At 42.6% G+C, this 13,690-nt stretch overlaps 1 protein-coding gene across 2 annotated transcripts in view; it reads left to right on the forward strand.

Annotated features, from left to right (window-relative positions):
• The first annotated feature begins 2,303 nt into the window (after positions 1–2,303).
• LOC149428643 (inactive pancreatic lipase-related protein 1-like) overlaps positions 2,304–13,690 on the forward strand; it is a 32,694-nt gene continuing 21,307 nt past the window's right edge. The window contains exons 1-4 of one of the 2 annotated variants that reach the window (XM_089667163.1): positions 2,304–2,484; positions 6,658–6,812; positions 9,881–10,006; positions 11,028–11,168. In XM_089667163.1, coding sequence (XP_089523289.1) covers positions 2,388–2,484; positions 6,658–6,812; positions 9,881–10,006; positions 11,028–11,168 — 519 coding nt within the window. In that variant the 5' untranslated portion in view covers positions 2,304–2,387. The remainder of the gene's footprint in view (positions 2,485–6,657; positions 6,813–9,880; positions 10,007–11,027; positions 11,169–13,690) is intronic. The other variant, XM_089667162.1, reaches the window with a different exon arrangement.

Consider the following 13,690-nt stretch of genomic DNA (forward strand, 5'->3'; position numbering starts at 1 on the left):
AAAAGCATATGTAATGGTAGAGTTTCTTATATTAAAAAAATCAATGTGCTGAAGTTTGTAAATGTTTGTCAGACTCCTGATTGTAGCACATACTAAGCCATATGTTACTGTGTACACACTGAGTAGAATCACGTTTTAAGCCTCTCCCATTGTCAGTGCAATTTGCCGCACCCACAGTTTGTCACAGCGTGGAAGGTGTGTTGTCTGTGCAGTATAGAGTGTGAGTTGTAGACTGGACTCCAGTATAAAGTGTGAGTTGTAGACTGAACTCCAGTATAGAGTGTGAGTTGCAGACTGGACTCCAGTATAGAGTGTGAGTTGCAGACTGGACTCCAGTATAGAGTGTGAGTTGTAGACTGGACCCCAGTATAGAGTGTGAGTTGTAGAGTGTGAGTTGCAGACTGGACTCCAGTATAGGGTGTGAGTTGTAGACTGGACTCCACTATAGAGTGTGAGTTGCAGACTGGACTCCAGTATAAAGTGTGAGTTGTAGACTGAACTCCAGTATAGAGTGTGAGTTGCAGACTGGACTCCAGTATAGAGTGTGAGTTGCAGACTGGACTCCAGAATAGAGTGTGAGTTGCAGACTGGACTCCAGTATAGAGTGTGAGTTTCAGACTGGACTCCAGTATAGAGTGTGAGTTGTAGACTGGACTCCAGTATAGATTGTGAGTTGTAGACTGGACTCCAGTATAGACTGTGAGTTGTAGACTGGACTCCAGTATAGAGTGTGAGTTGCAGACTGGACTCCAGTATAGGGTGTGAGTTGGATCCTGGACTCCAGTATAGAGTGTGAGTTGCAGACTGGACTCCAGTATAGGGTGTGAGTTGTAGACTGGACTCCAGTATAGAGTGTGAGTTGTAGACTGGACTCCAGTATAGAGTTTGAGTTGTAGACTAGACCCCAGTATAGAGTGTGAGTTGTAGAGTGTGAGTTGCAGACTGGACTCCAGTATAGGGTGTGAGTTGTAGACTGGACTCCACTATAGAGTGTGAGTTGCAGACTGGACACCAGTATAAAGTGTGAGTTGTAGACTGAACTCCAGTATAGAGTGTGAGTTGCAGACTGGACTCCAGTATAGAGTGTGAGTTGCAGACTGGACTCCAGTATAGAGTGTGAGTTGCAGACTGGACTCCAGTATATAGTGTGAGTTGCAGACTGGACTCCAGTATAGGGTGTGAGTTGGATCCTGGACTCCAGTATAGAGTGTGAGTTGCAGACTGGACTCCAGTATAGGGTGTGAGTTGTAGACTGGACTCCAGTATAGAGTGTGAGTTGTAGACTGGACTCCAGTATAGAGTGTGAGTTGTAGACTGGACTCCAGTATAGAGTGTGAGTTGTAAACTGGACTCCAGTATAGAGTGTGAGTTGTAGACTGGACTCCAGTATAGAGTGTGAGTTGTAGACTGGACTCCAGTATAAAGTGTGAGATGTAGACTGGATTCCACTATAGAGTGTGAGTTGTAGACTGGACTCCAGTATAGAGTGTGAGTTGTAGACTGGACTCCAGTATAAAGTGTGAGTTGTAGACTGGACACCAGTATAAAGTGTGAGTTGTAGACTGGACTCCAGTATAGAGTGTGAGTTGCAGACTGGACTCCAGTATAGAGTGTGAGTTGCAGACTGGACTCCAGTATAGAGTGTGAGTTGCAGACTGGACTCCAGTATAGAGTGTGAGTTGCAGACTGGACTCCAGTATAGAGTGTGAGTTGTAGACTGGACTCCAGTATAGAGTGTGAGTTGTAGGCTGTACTCCAGTATGGAGTGTGAGTTGTAGACTGGACTCCAGTATAGAGTGTGAGTTGTAGGCTGTACTCCAGTATGGAGTGTGAGTTGTAGACTGGACTCCAGTATAGAGTGTGAGTTGTAGACTGGACTCCAGTATAGAGTGTGAGTTGTAGAATGGATTTCAGTGTAGCGATTATATTGCATCTGATACTTCGCCCCAATCCCTGATCTCTCTTTACCCAATGGTCTCATAATCAGCTTGGGAAGCACATGACTGTATCTCTCTTTATCTCTCTTCTTTCCTTTTCCCTTCTCACTTCCCCATTTGTTTGATCTGGATGCCTTCCAGGAGTGTTATAAAATAAAAATGAATATTTTCTCTGACGTAATAGTATTTCTGTATGTTCAGTCATTTCCTGTCTACAAGGAACAATAATCAGAGCTATGTTGGAGTGGAGCAGGTAAGGTAAGAGTACAACGTCATGTGACAGCATTACTTCCCTAAAACAGTATAAATCCTCAACTCTGTCAGTAACATTAAACTGTTTTCTCTGTAATCTGATCTGTGAAACTTTACTCCAGCCAGATCACTTCCCCTCCTGTATTCTCTTTCATTGTTGGTATATTGTAATGCTCACTATATTGTTTTCCTCCAAGAATGAAGATTCATAGACATAGCCCCTTCTGTACGATGCTGATGATGAAGACACTGACCCCCATCATTGTGTGTTACATCATACTGGGAGCAGCCAGAGGTGAGACTACAAATCCATTGTAACAACCAAACTGGATGTAACTGCTACACTCCTCCTATTCCCAATGCAGGGGGCTGATGACTCCAAATTTTCAAAATCCTTAGTATCCATTTGGAGTCAGGTTTTCCTAGAATGTTCATCCCCCTGTTCCTGTGATTGGCTTACTGACTCTTTTAGATGCCTGCATCAATCCTGAGCTCACTTTATTGGAATTCCCAGTAATGTTCTTGGATTTACTGTACTGAGATATCATTCTATTGGGACTTGAAGGGGACATTCATGATAACACTACCCTATCTCTTACACCAATACAACGCCTATGGACCAAAGCAATTTTTACATTTTCCCTATGTGCTTTTTCATTTGGCAATAACTTTACTGCATGCTTACATTGGTGCAGCTTGGTAAACTGTAGGAATGCATATCTGGTCTATCACTGTAGTAGCAACTACTACAGTGATTTCCAGTTTCTACACAGGCCCCTCAGGTATGAGATATTTACTCTGTGCTAAGCTGGATCAATGTATATATGTATTAAAGGTCTTGCCTAGAGCTCAACTTTACGATATCAAATAATACATACATTTTTTTGCACAAATTAGGCTTTCTTTTGGTAATTATGTCTTGCTGAAATGAGTTTATTTTTTATGCAATCTGTAGACCAAAAAAAGTAACAAAAAAACCCCACTTTTTTTCTACTTTTATCAGTTTTTTTTTATTAGTGTTGCTGTAGATAAAACATATAAATATTATTTTATTATTTGTCCCATTAAAAATGACACTAACATATTATGTTAAAGCTATTAACAAACAAAAAGCTCTTTTTTTTAATGTTTTTAATGCAACGCTGAAATAAAAATGAAAAAACAAGCTTATATATTATTAGTAAGAAAAATAGACATTTAAAGAAATCAGGGGGAAATTCTTCAGTATAGAGTGTGAGCATGACACTGGCCTCCAGTATAGAATGTGAGTTGTAGATTGGACTGCAGTATAGATTGTGAGCTGTAGACTGGATTTCAGTATAAAGTGTGAGTTAGACACTGGAGTCCAGTATAGATTGTGTGTTGTAGACTGGACTCCAGTATAGATTGTGAGATGTAGACTGGATTTCAGTATAGAGTATGAGTTGTATCCTGGACTCCAGTATAGAGTGTGTGTTGTAGACTGGACTCCAGTATAGAGTGTGAGTTGTATACTGGACTCCAGTATAGATTGTGAGTTGTAGACTGGATTCCAGTATAGAGTGTGAGTTGTATCCTGGACTCCAGTATAGAGTGTGAGTTATACACTGGACTCCAGTATAGATTGTGTGTTGTAAACTGGATTCCAGTATAGAGTGTGAGTTGTAGACTGGACTCCAGTATAGATTGTGAATTGTAGACTGGATTCCAGTATAGAGTGTGAGTTATACACTGGACTCCAGTATTGAATGTGTGTTGTAGACTGGATTCCAGTATAGAGTATGAGTTGCAGACTGGACTCCAGTATAAAATGTGGGTTCTAGACTGGACTCCAGTATAGAGTGTGAGTTGTATCCTGGACTCCAGTATTAAATGTGAGTTGTACACTGGAATCCAGTATAGATTGTGAGTTGTAGACTGGATTCCAGTATAGAGTGTGTGTTGTAGACTGGATTCCAGTATAAAGTGTGAGTTGTAGACTTGACTCCAGTATAGAGTGTGAGTTCGACACTGGATTCCAATATAGAGTGTGAGTTGGACACTGGACTCCAGTATATAATGTGAGTTGGACACTGGACTCCAGTATAGGGTGTGAGTTGGACACTAGACTCCAGTATAGAATGTGAGTTGTATACTGGATTTCAGTATAGAGTGTGAGCTTTATGCCGGATTCCAGTACAGAGTGTGAGTTGTACACTGGACTGACAGTCCTGGAGCAGTTGGCGAAAGAAAAGTGTTCCAAAATTCCAGTAGAGAGGTGGAAGAAACTCATCGATGGTTACAGGAAGCCATTGATTTCAGTTATTTTTTCCAAGGGATGTGCTACCAACTTTTAAATTGAGGGTGCCAATAATTTTCTCCAGTCCATTTTTGGCGTTTTGCATGGAATTTGTCAGATTTGGCTCTTTGTTTCTAAGCTTTTTTGTGTCATACCAATACAAACAAGGGAAATAAACATAAGAATGCCGAAACATTTGTAACTGCAAGAATTTTTTGGGCGAAGTGGTGCATTATCTGACAGGAATGCATGGATGCCAATATTTTTGGCCATGACTGTAAGTGCAAAAAATATCTGTCTGTCTTGTGAGCTAATAACGTCCTGTGCTTTCTGCATGTGATATATGGTTTTTAGTTACATTGTTCCCAGTTATCTTGGAGGACTGCAGCATGCCCATTTGACAGAAGGCGGTTCCTGATAAACTGACTGTTTTCGCCCATTTTTGGCCCACGTGTACCCAGCCTAATATTAGGAAAAGGAAAGCTGTTCTATAGTCCTGCCCTCTGCTCCAACTCTGCTCCACCATTGATACAACACAATGAGTAAACACTGTCACCCTAGGACAGGAAGTATGTTACTGGCAGGATCACCAAGTGAAAATTAGGAGAAAAAAATGGAAATAGAAACCTAATGCAGCCAGGACATTTAAGAACAAGTAAACTGCATTCATTTTAATTTTGGTTTTAGATTCCCTCTGCAGCAGGACTCCCCTCTAGCTGCAAATGGTTAAATGCTCATTTTTGTGTGGGGGTAACACAAACAGCAGTTTCACTTGCCTTACCCCTTTCTCCCCCAGCAGCCAGCGCTCTGCTCTTCCCTCTTACAGTCCAGGCTGTGGGCAGGCTTTTGGCATCCTCACTTTGAATGCAGGACTGCTGGTCCTGCATAGTACATGATGATGTCAGAGTGCCTGCAACCAATGGAGCACCGAAGTGAAGCTGCTGTGGGGACCGGTGTGGGAGCAAGGGATAAGGTAAGTGCAACTGCTGCTTATGTGACCCCTAAACAAAAATTAGCATTTAACCCTTGCAGTGAAGCAGGTGTCCCAATGCAAAGGTGACTTTTGACTTTAAACAGGGATTAAGACCAAACATTTTAACCAGCTGTAAGCACTGTAAAAAAAATAGATTTAAAAAAGTTAAAATGGCCTTATTTAATAAAGAAATCTAAAATGCAGTAAGCCATAGCAGCCAATCAGATTTTCACTTTTACTGGCAAGAAAAAAAAACAACAACAAATGAAGCTTAAATGAGTGTATAGGTAAACTCAGAAAAAAACTGGGGTCCATAAAAGTCAACGTTAGGTCTCTCAAGGGTTAACTCCAAATTGTTTCCCAAAAGCTCAGGGCAGCTTCTCACTTTTACTGGTCTGACTTTAGTACAGAAAATTCTAAATGATTCATGAGACAGTGCAGCAGCCTATGAGTGCTGGGTGCAGCCATGATGAATAATTGTCTGCAGTCTTCAGAACTCCCAACTCCATATGGCTGTAGAGATGGTCAATGAAATGGAAGGAGCATTACGCTATGTTTTATATCTTATAATCTTTTCACAGTAAAAATGTATTGAAAGTCAAATAGAAGGAGCAAAACTGTTGATTTTTCCACTGCTATTTGCACAGTAATTATTATTATTTTTACCATTATTATTATTATATAGGATTTATATAGCGCCAGCTGTTTACGCAGCACTTTACAACATAAGGGCAGACAGTACAATTACAATACCATTTAATACAGGAGGGGATCAGATGGCTCTGCTTGTTAGAGCTTACAATCTTAGATGGAGGGTCACGGGATACAAAAGGTAATAACTGTGGGGGATGGGCTGATGGAGAAAATACATGTACAGTCGTTAGTTGGGGGCAGGGTAGGCCTCTCTGAAGAGATGAGTTTTCAGGGATCGTTTAAAGGTGGACAGAGTAGGAGCTAGTCGGACACATTGGGGAAAGGTATTTCAAAGGATAGGAGTGGCTCTGGAGAGGTCCTGGAGGTGAGCATGGGAGGAGGTGACAAGGGAGCTAGAGAGTAGGAAGTCTTGGGAGGAATGAAGAGAACTATTTGGTTGGTATTGGAGTTGTGGATGACTTTGTAAGTTGTAAGTATCTTGAATTGAATCAGTTGAGTGAGCAATGTAAAAACTGAACACCAAAAAAACAGGTTCACTTTAAGCTCAGCTCAAGTCAACTACATGTCTTCTCTGTGTCCTCCAGGTGATGAAGTCTGCTATGAAGACCTTGGCTGTTTCTCGGATGATCCACCTTGGGGTAAGACCATCCCAAGGCCAGAACCCAAGCTGCCCTGGTCTCCAATAAAGATCAATACCCAATTCTTCCTTCTGTCCCGGGAGAACCCAAATTACTATCAGGTTTGTCTGTATTGCTGCTCAAATTTTAAGCACAAATGTTTAGCACTAATAACTTTGTTTTTTATACACACTGCCCACACCTAGAAAATACACCAGCCACTTTAATAGATACACACCATTACACCACCGGCCTGAACCATTGATACAAAGCAGGATGGATCCATGCTTTCATGTTGTTTATGCCAAATTCTGACCCTATCATCTCAATGTCGCAGCAATCAGTCTGCTCATTCTCCTCTAACCTCCGACATCAACAAGGCATTTTCATCCACACAACTGCTGCTCACTGGATATTTTCTCTTTTTCGGACCTTTCTTTGTACGTGAAAATGCCAGTAGATCAGCAGGTTTTGAAATGCTCAGACCAGCCCGTCTGGCACCAACAACCATGCCACATTCTAAGTCACTTAAATCCCCTTTCGTTCCAATTCTGATGCTCGGTTTGAACTTCAGCAAGTCATCTTCACCATGTCTACATACCTAAAATCATTGAGTTGCTGCCATGTGATTGGCTGATTAGCAATTTGTGCTACCAAGCAATTGAACAGGTGTACCTAATAAAGTGGCCGGTGAGTGTACATTTGTAAGGGTTGGCCAGTAAGTGCTGAGAATGGTAATAATTGGTATACGAGCGCTAGGTGGAATAGAATAAGCAGCTGGCATAAAAGGTCAACCTCCAACCCTCATAAAACATACATATTCAGAAATGCAGCACTATTAAATGACATATAAAATGGTGACGTAAAACAACCAAATAAAATGTAAATAAATAAAAAAATGCGCTGTGGAGCGCTACGGCAAAGGTGATAATAGCGTCTAAATATGACGCATAAGTTGCGATAGTGACATCTAATAATGAGATAAACGTCCAATATATGAAAAAGGTGAACTTCCGTGCTTCCAGTGGATATGAGAATGAGTATATATTGCACTAACCAGATAGCGCAATTATAAGCGCATTTGAGTACATAGACCACTCCTGGTCATCAGCATCCTAAGGGTAACCTCTGGGATCATCTGGTATACATCCGCACATCAGCTGATCATCCGACTGCTACTCTCCAGATCTCCAGGATAACTCCACTCCAGATGTATATGGACAAAAAATGCACTAAAGGAATCCACCTTAAATTGTGGCTCTGTGCAAGGATATTGCACGTTGAAGCCTCTTATCTCCTCTTCTGGGGTCCCCCAATAGCAAGCAATGTTCTATGGTGGCACATGTACAAGCTTCCTCCCAAGCCAGGCTGAGCCCAATCGAGATTAAAGTACCCCTGCCCCAATGTTGAGGGACAAAAGCCTCTTTCACAATTCCAGTGCCCCAAGAAGGTGGTGGCGTAATATGGGGGAACTAATAGTGGAATCTGAAAACCCTCTTTATAACAAGGGAGTACCCACATATCCAACCCTTCCCAAGGCAATGAATGCAAGGGTACCCACAATAAGATAAAATAAACACATAGAAACCACTCCTCAATTACAATGACCCTATGCCATGTGTACAGGTCGTACTCCAAACACTAAAAGACAGATCCCCAGCACTGTGTTAACATAAACACATGGTGGGATCTTTAACTAAATCTGATCAATAACTAAATTTGGTCAGTGATGTGACCCAGGATTAGGGATGAGCTCAGTATTCTGTCTGAATGAACATTTCGGGAGAACATTGATTATTTAGCATAGACAAACATGACAGCTTCCAGCTGTAAATGGTTGCTATGCAAGCAGTGGTTGCTTGCACCCAGTACACCCTTACAAACCACTGACATCATCCAGCCCATTAATTTGCTTGGCCAGGAATCCCCAGCCATATAGGCAGTGGGCAAGGATCAGGGATTACATCATTGCCTAAATATGGCCATATGGACAATGATGCGATCCATTTCCCTGCCCCTTCCCTGATATTGCCGATGACAGCTTGGCTAACAGTCATTCAGTGAGTGGAGTTGTGAGGTTATTGTTGTCAGTTTTTCTTTCTTTCTTTTTTTTTGTGAATGAGGAGAGGGGACAGTATCTTGGGGCTTCCAGATTCCTATAATCCCCCCCACACGCAGATCCTCATAACCACCAGCCAGGGTTGTGGTGAAGAGGTCCTTGTCCTCATCAACATAGGAAAAAGGTACTTTGGCAAGGAGGTCCCCCCTGGCAAGGTACCCCCCATGTTGAGGGCATGGATTTGTGTGTGAATTTTGTGATTCCCTGGGGGGCTGCATGCTTTTTTCTTATTTTGCATGGGGTACCCCTTTAAAATCCATACCAGACTCAAAATCATACCAGATTCATGATTTCCTATGGTGACTGTGCATTAGACTGTTATATGGAAAGGCTGATGCAGGGGCGGACTGACAACTCATGGGGGATCATGGGGCCCCTATGTCCTTGCTCAAACTCAAAAAAGCCTATGAAAAAGGTACCAGGGGCATCTCATGGGGCCCCCTACTGACCCCGGGCCCTTGAGCAGTGCCCAAGTTTCCAAATGGTCAGTCCGCCCCTGGGCTGATGTTTCTGTTGCCTTCACTTTAAGGTGTGCAATTTCTCTGAGAACTTCTTTAAACTCTCCATACACATTAAAATGTGACGGAGCAATTTATTTCATATCTGCTTACAGCTATGTAGTACAGGGGATTACCTGACAGGATAAAAATGTATTGGATGGATTAGGTAGGTCCCCATATTACATCGTTTTGATAAAATAAGTAGTACAAAGATTGTACAGTCAGATTGTTATGCATATGGTGAGCTTTAGATTTACAAGAAGTGGAAAGAAAACTTTCCCATAAATCCTTTCCATTTGTACCCAGTTAGGAAGGTCTTGGCACTCCATAACCTTAGACATATCCAAACCAGGTTATACAATTAGATTTGTAAAGTATAGGGCCATCTTAAAGCAGATTCTTCAATCCAGTTGTAACATGTGTGGTCACCTTTACATGTAAAGAAGAAATAGTCACCATTTGTTGATGTGTACATTATCGACCCTCAGCAGATCTGCTCCTCTGTAGTCTTCTCACACGTCAAATGTTTGATCTCTAAAAAAAAAAAATTCTCATTTTATACTTTATACAGACAATCAGCGCCAGGAATTTTTCCAGCTTCAATTCCTCTTCATTCCGGACATCCCGGAAGACAATTTTAATTGCACACGGGATGGGTGACCGAGCGGAGAATAACTGGGTGTCTGACATGTGTCACGTGAGTGTCCGCTATAGATTATTCCTGGTGTCACTAAGACAAAAAATGATGGGAAACCCAAAGTTTTACAATTGTTACCAGGACAGGAACAGAAGGAAAATATTCCAATGGGGACACCTGTTCTTGTGACAACTGAGAATTTCCCTCACCAAGGAGAGTTTTCCTCTCACTTCTAACTGTGTCTCAAGGACAGCAAGTAAAGAAAAATCTCTCTAATGAGAAATAGCAAAAAAATGAGTGTTCTCATTATTCCCTAATCCATCCAAAACTAAAATAAAAGTTTTGGCTTTAGATACACTTTAAAGGGTTACTAAAGACTATTTTTTAATTAAAATAACAAACATGTTCTTCTTACCTGCTCTGTACACATAGCAACCCTGAACCTCCTCTTCTGGGGTCCCCCTTCTGGCGCTGTTTGCTCCACCTCTTTAGTGTCTGCCCCATAGCAAGTGCTTGCTATGAAGGTAGAAGTTGGAGCTCGCTCCTGAGCCTGGCTCTGTGTGTCTATAAACACACATAGCGTGGTTTGGCCCCGCCCCCGGCTCCCTCCTCACTGAATTTGATTGACAGCAGCAGGAGCAAATGTCTCTGGCTGCTGCCTCTATGTCCAGTGAGGAGAGAGAGCAGTGATGTTGCCCTTCAACACAGTGCTGGATCGAGATCGGGTTTAGGTAAGTATTTAGGGGGGCTGGGGGGGAGCTAAGCTTGAAAGGTTTTTTACCTTAATGGAGAGAATGCATTAACATAAAGAAAACCTTCAGTCTTTACAACCACTTTAAGTATCTTTATGTTAAAAATATGAAAATATATGGAAATCACTTTGCTAAATGTAGAAGTACTGTATATGCTTATTAATATAGGGAAATGTTTTTAAAATAGAAGTTCCTTTTTACTACGTAACATTATTACATTTCTAATTCTGGGTGGTAGGGGTGTTTTTTCTTCATGTGTTTTATATCCTCTTTTTGTTTTTCATGTTATTGTTCAATGTAACTTTGAAAAAAAAACATTCCCTGAATAGGAGCTCCTGTTGGTGGAAGATGTGAACTGTATCGGGGTGGATTGGCGCCGTGGATCAGGCAATGTACTGCTGTATGTGCAGGCTACAAACAACGTGCGTGTTGTGGCTGCAGAGATTGTCTATTTACTACAGAGACTTCAGGTGACTACAGAAACTCAGCTGGTCAGAGGATATGATTAGAACAAATTGTGAATTTACTTTTATATTAATAAATGATAATGGGTGCAGTTGATCCATATAAAGCTACTGCTAAAGGAAAACTTTATTTTCAATTACATAAGACTCTGATTGGTTAAATTCATATTGAATTTCTTTTTCATAAAGTGTATCTGTCTATTGCCAGCAGGGAATACATAGGATCATCTTAGGGAAGATAATTCTGCAGTTTGCAGTAAATGGCGGACAAGCACGGAACGAACAGGCTGCATGTGTCACTGTTGACCTGTGCAATTCTGCTCTCTGTAGACCGCAGCATGTTACTGTCTCTGTCATTTTTCAAAAATTAGATACAGAATGTGAGATGATATTATTACAGGTACTGTATGTTCATAAATCAGAATCTGAAAGGCTGTCGATCTGCAGATCTAAGGAATTAAGACTTCACTGCTAATGAATCAACAGGAACTTCCCTCAGGCTTCCCCAACATGATTCTGTAGACTTGTGGCTGTAAATAAAGGTGAACAATTCAACTGTCACTTAAGTGGGAGGGGGAGGGGCAAGCCATCATAGCAATTCTCCAGACTTGGCCATTGTGGGTCAGAGGTGGGGGGATGTCATGCCACTTTGGGGATCATCACTCATTTCAAGGGAATTATTATTATTATTATTATTATTATTATACAGGATTTATATAGCGCCGACAGTTTATGCAGTACTTTACAACATAGGCCACCTCACCCCCTCGGTCTCTGGCCGAATCACACACCTACTGAGCGACATATCAGACTGGATGTTGCTCCACTTCCTTAAACTGAACCTCTCCAAAACCGAGTTTCTTGTCTTCCCCCCAGCCCGGACACCACCCCCCATTGACTTCTCCATCACATCCAACAACGCCACCATCAAACCCGCCCTGCAGGCCAGAGTACTGGGTGTCATTCTGGACTCCAACCTATCCTTCCAGCCCCAAGTCCAATCTTTAACAAACTCGTGCAGACTCCACCTCCGCAACATCGCCAAAATCCGCACGTTCCTAACCCCAGAAACCACTAAACAACTCATCCACTCCCTTATCATATCACGACTCGACTACTGCAACTCCCTCCTCACTGGCCTGCCTCGCCACTGGCTATCCCTGCTTCAGTCCATCCTGAATATGGCTGCCAGACTCATTCACCTTTCCAACCGCTCCGTTTCCGCCACCCCCCTCTCACCCCCAATCCCTCCACTGGCTTCCGATTGCGCAACGGATCAAATTCAAAATCCTAACACTGACGTACAAAGCCGTCCACCATACTGCCCCGAACTACATCACCGACCTAATATCCAAGTACCGCCCAGCACGCACACTCCGCTCCTCACAAGACCTCCTTCTCTCTAGTTCCCTGGTCTCCTCCTCCCATGCCCGCCTCCAGGACTTCTCCAGGGTGTCGCCCATCCTCTGGAACTCCCTGCCCCAACCCATCAGATTATCACCTACTCTCCTCTCCTTTAGGCGCACCCTGAAAACCCATCTCTTCAGGGAAGCCTACCCCACCCCCTGCTAACTTGCCGACCTCCTCCACTCTTCCTACCACTCCATCCCCCACAGCTATCCCCTCCCTCCTAGATTGTAAGCTCGAAAGAGCAGGGCCCTCGATCCCCTCATGTTTTGCATTGTATTGGTATTGTTCTGTCACATGTTCTGTCCCCCTTTGTAATGTACAGCGCTGAGCGAACTATTGGCGCTTTATAAATACTGTATAATAATAATAATAAGGGCAGACAGTACAGTTACAATAAAAATGAATACAGGAGGATTCAGAAGGCCTTGCTCATTAGAGCTTACAATCTAAGAGGGAAGCTCGAGAGATACAAAAGGTAATAACTGTGGGGGATGGACTGATGGACAAAATGCATGTACAGTTGTAAGGTGGGGGCAGGATAGGCTTCTCTGAAGAGATGAATTTTTAGGGATCATCCAAAAGTGGACAGAGATGGAGATAGACGAACACATTGAGGAAGTGAGTTCTAGAGGATGGGAGCGGCTCAGGAGAAGTCCTGAAGGCAAGCATGGGAGGAGGTGACAAGGGAGCTAGACAGCAGGAGGTCTTGGGAGGAATGAAGAGAATGATTTGGGTCGTATTTTGAGACCAGGTTAGTGATGTAACTAGGGTCTGAATTGTGGATGGCTTTATAAGTTGTTGTATCATGAATTTTATTTGTTGGGTGAGCAGGAGCCAGTGCAGGGACTGGCAAAGAGGGGTGGCAAACAATGAACAGTTGGTAAGGTGGATGACTCTGGTAGGGAGGTGGAAGTTATTCCATCTGAAAGTGCGAGCAATTATCTGCATGCGGATACAAATGTTATGTCCTGGTGTTAAAGGACCAACTACACTTTTCAGTTGCATGTCACCGAATATTATAGGAGTAGAGAGGTGGGATGGACTTCTCTCCCATAACCAATCACCTTTGACGTGGGTAACCCATCAAGTGTGAGGAAAGTCTGTGTCTCTGAAGTGGC

Source organism: Staurois parvus, unplaced genomic scaffold, assembly GCF_062004578.1.
Source record: "Staurois parvus isolate SC_StPar_1 unplaced genomic scaffold, SC_StPar_1.0 ptg003066l, whole genome shotgun sequence".
NCBI classification, from domain to species: Eukaryota; Metazoa; Chordata; class Amphibia; order Anura; family Ranidae; genus Staurois; species Staurois parvus.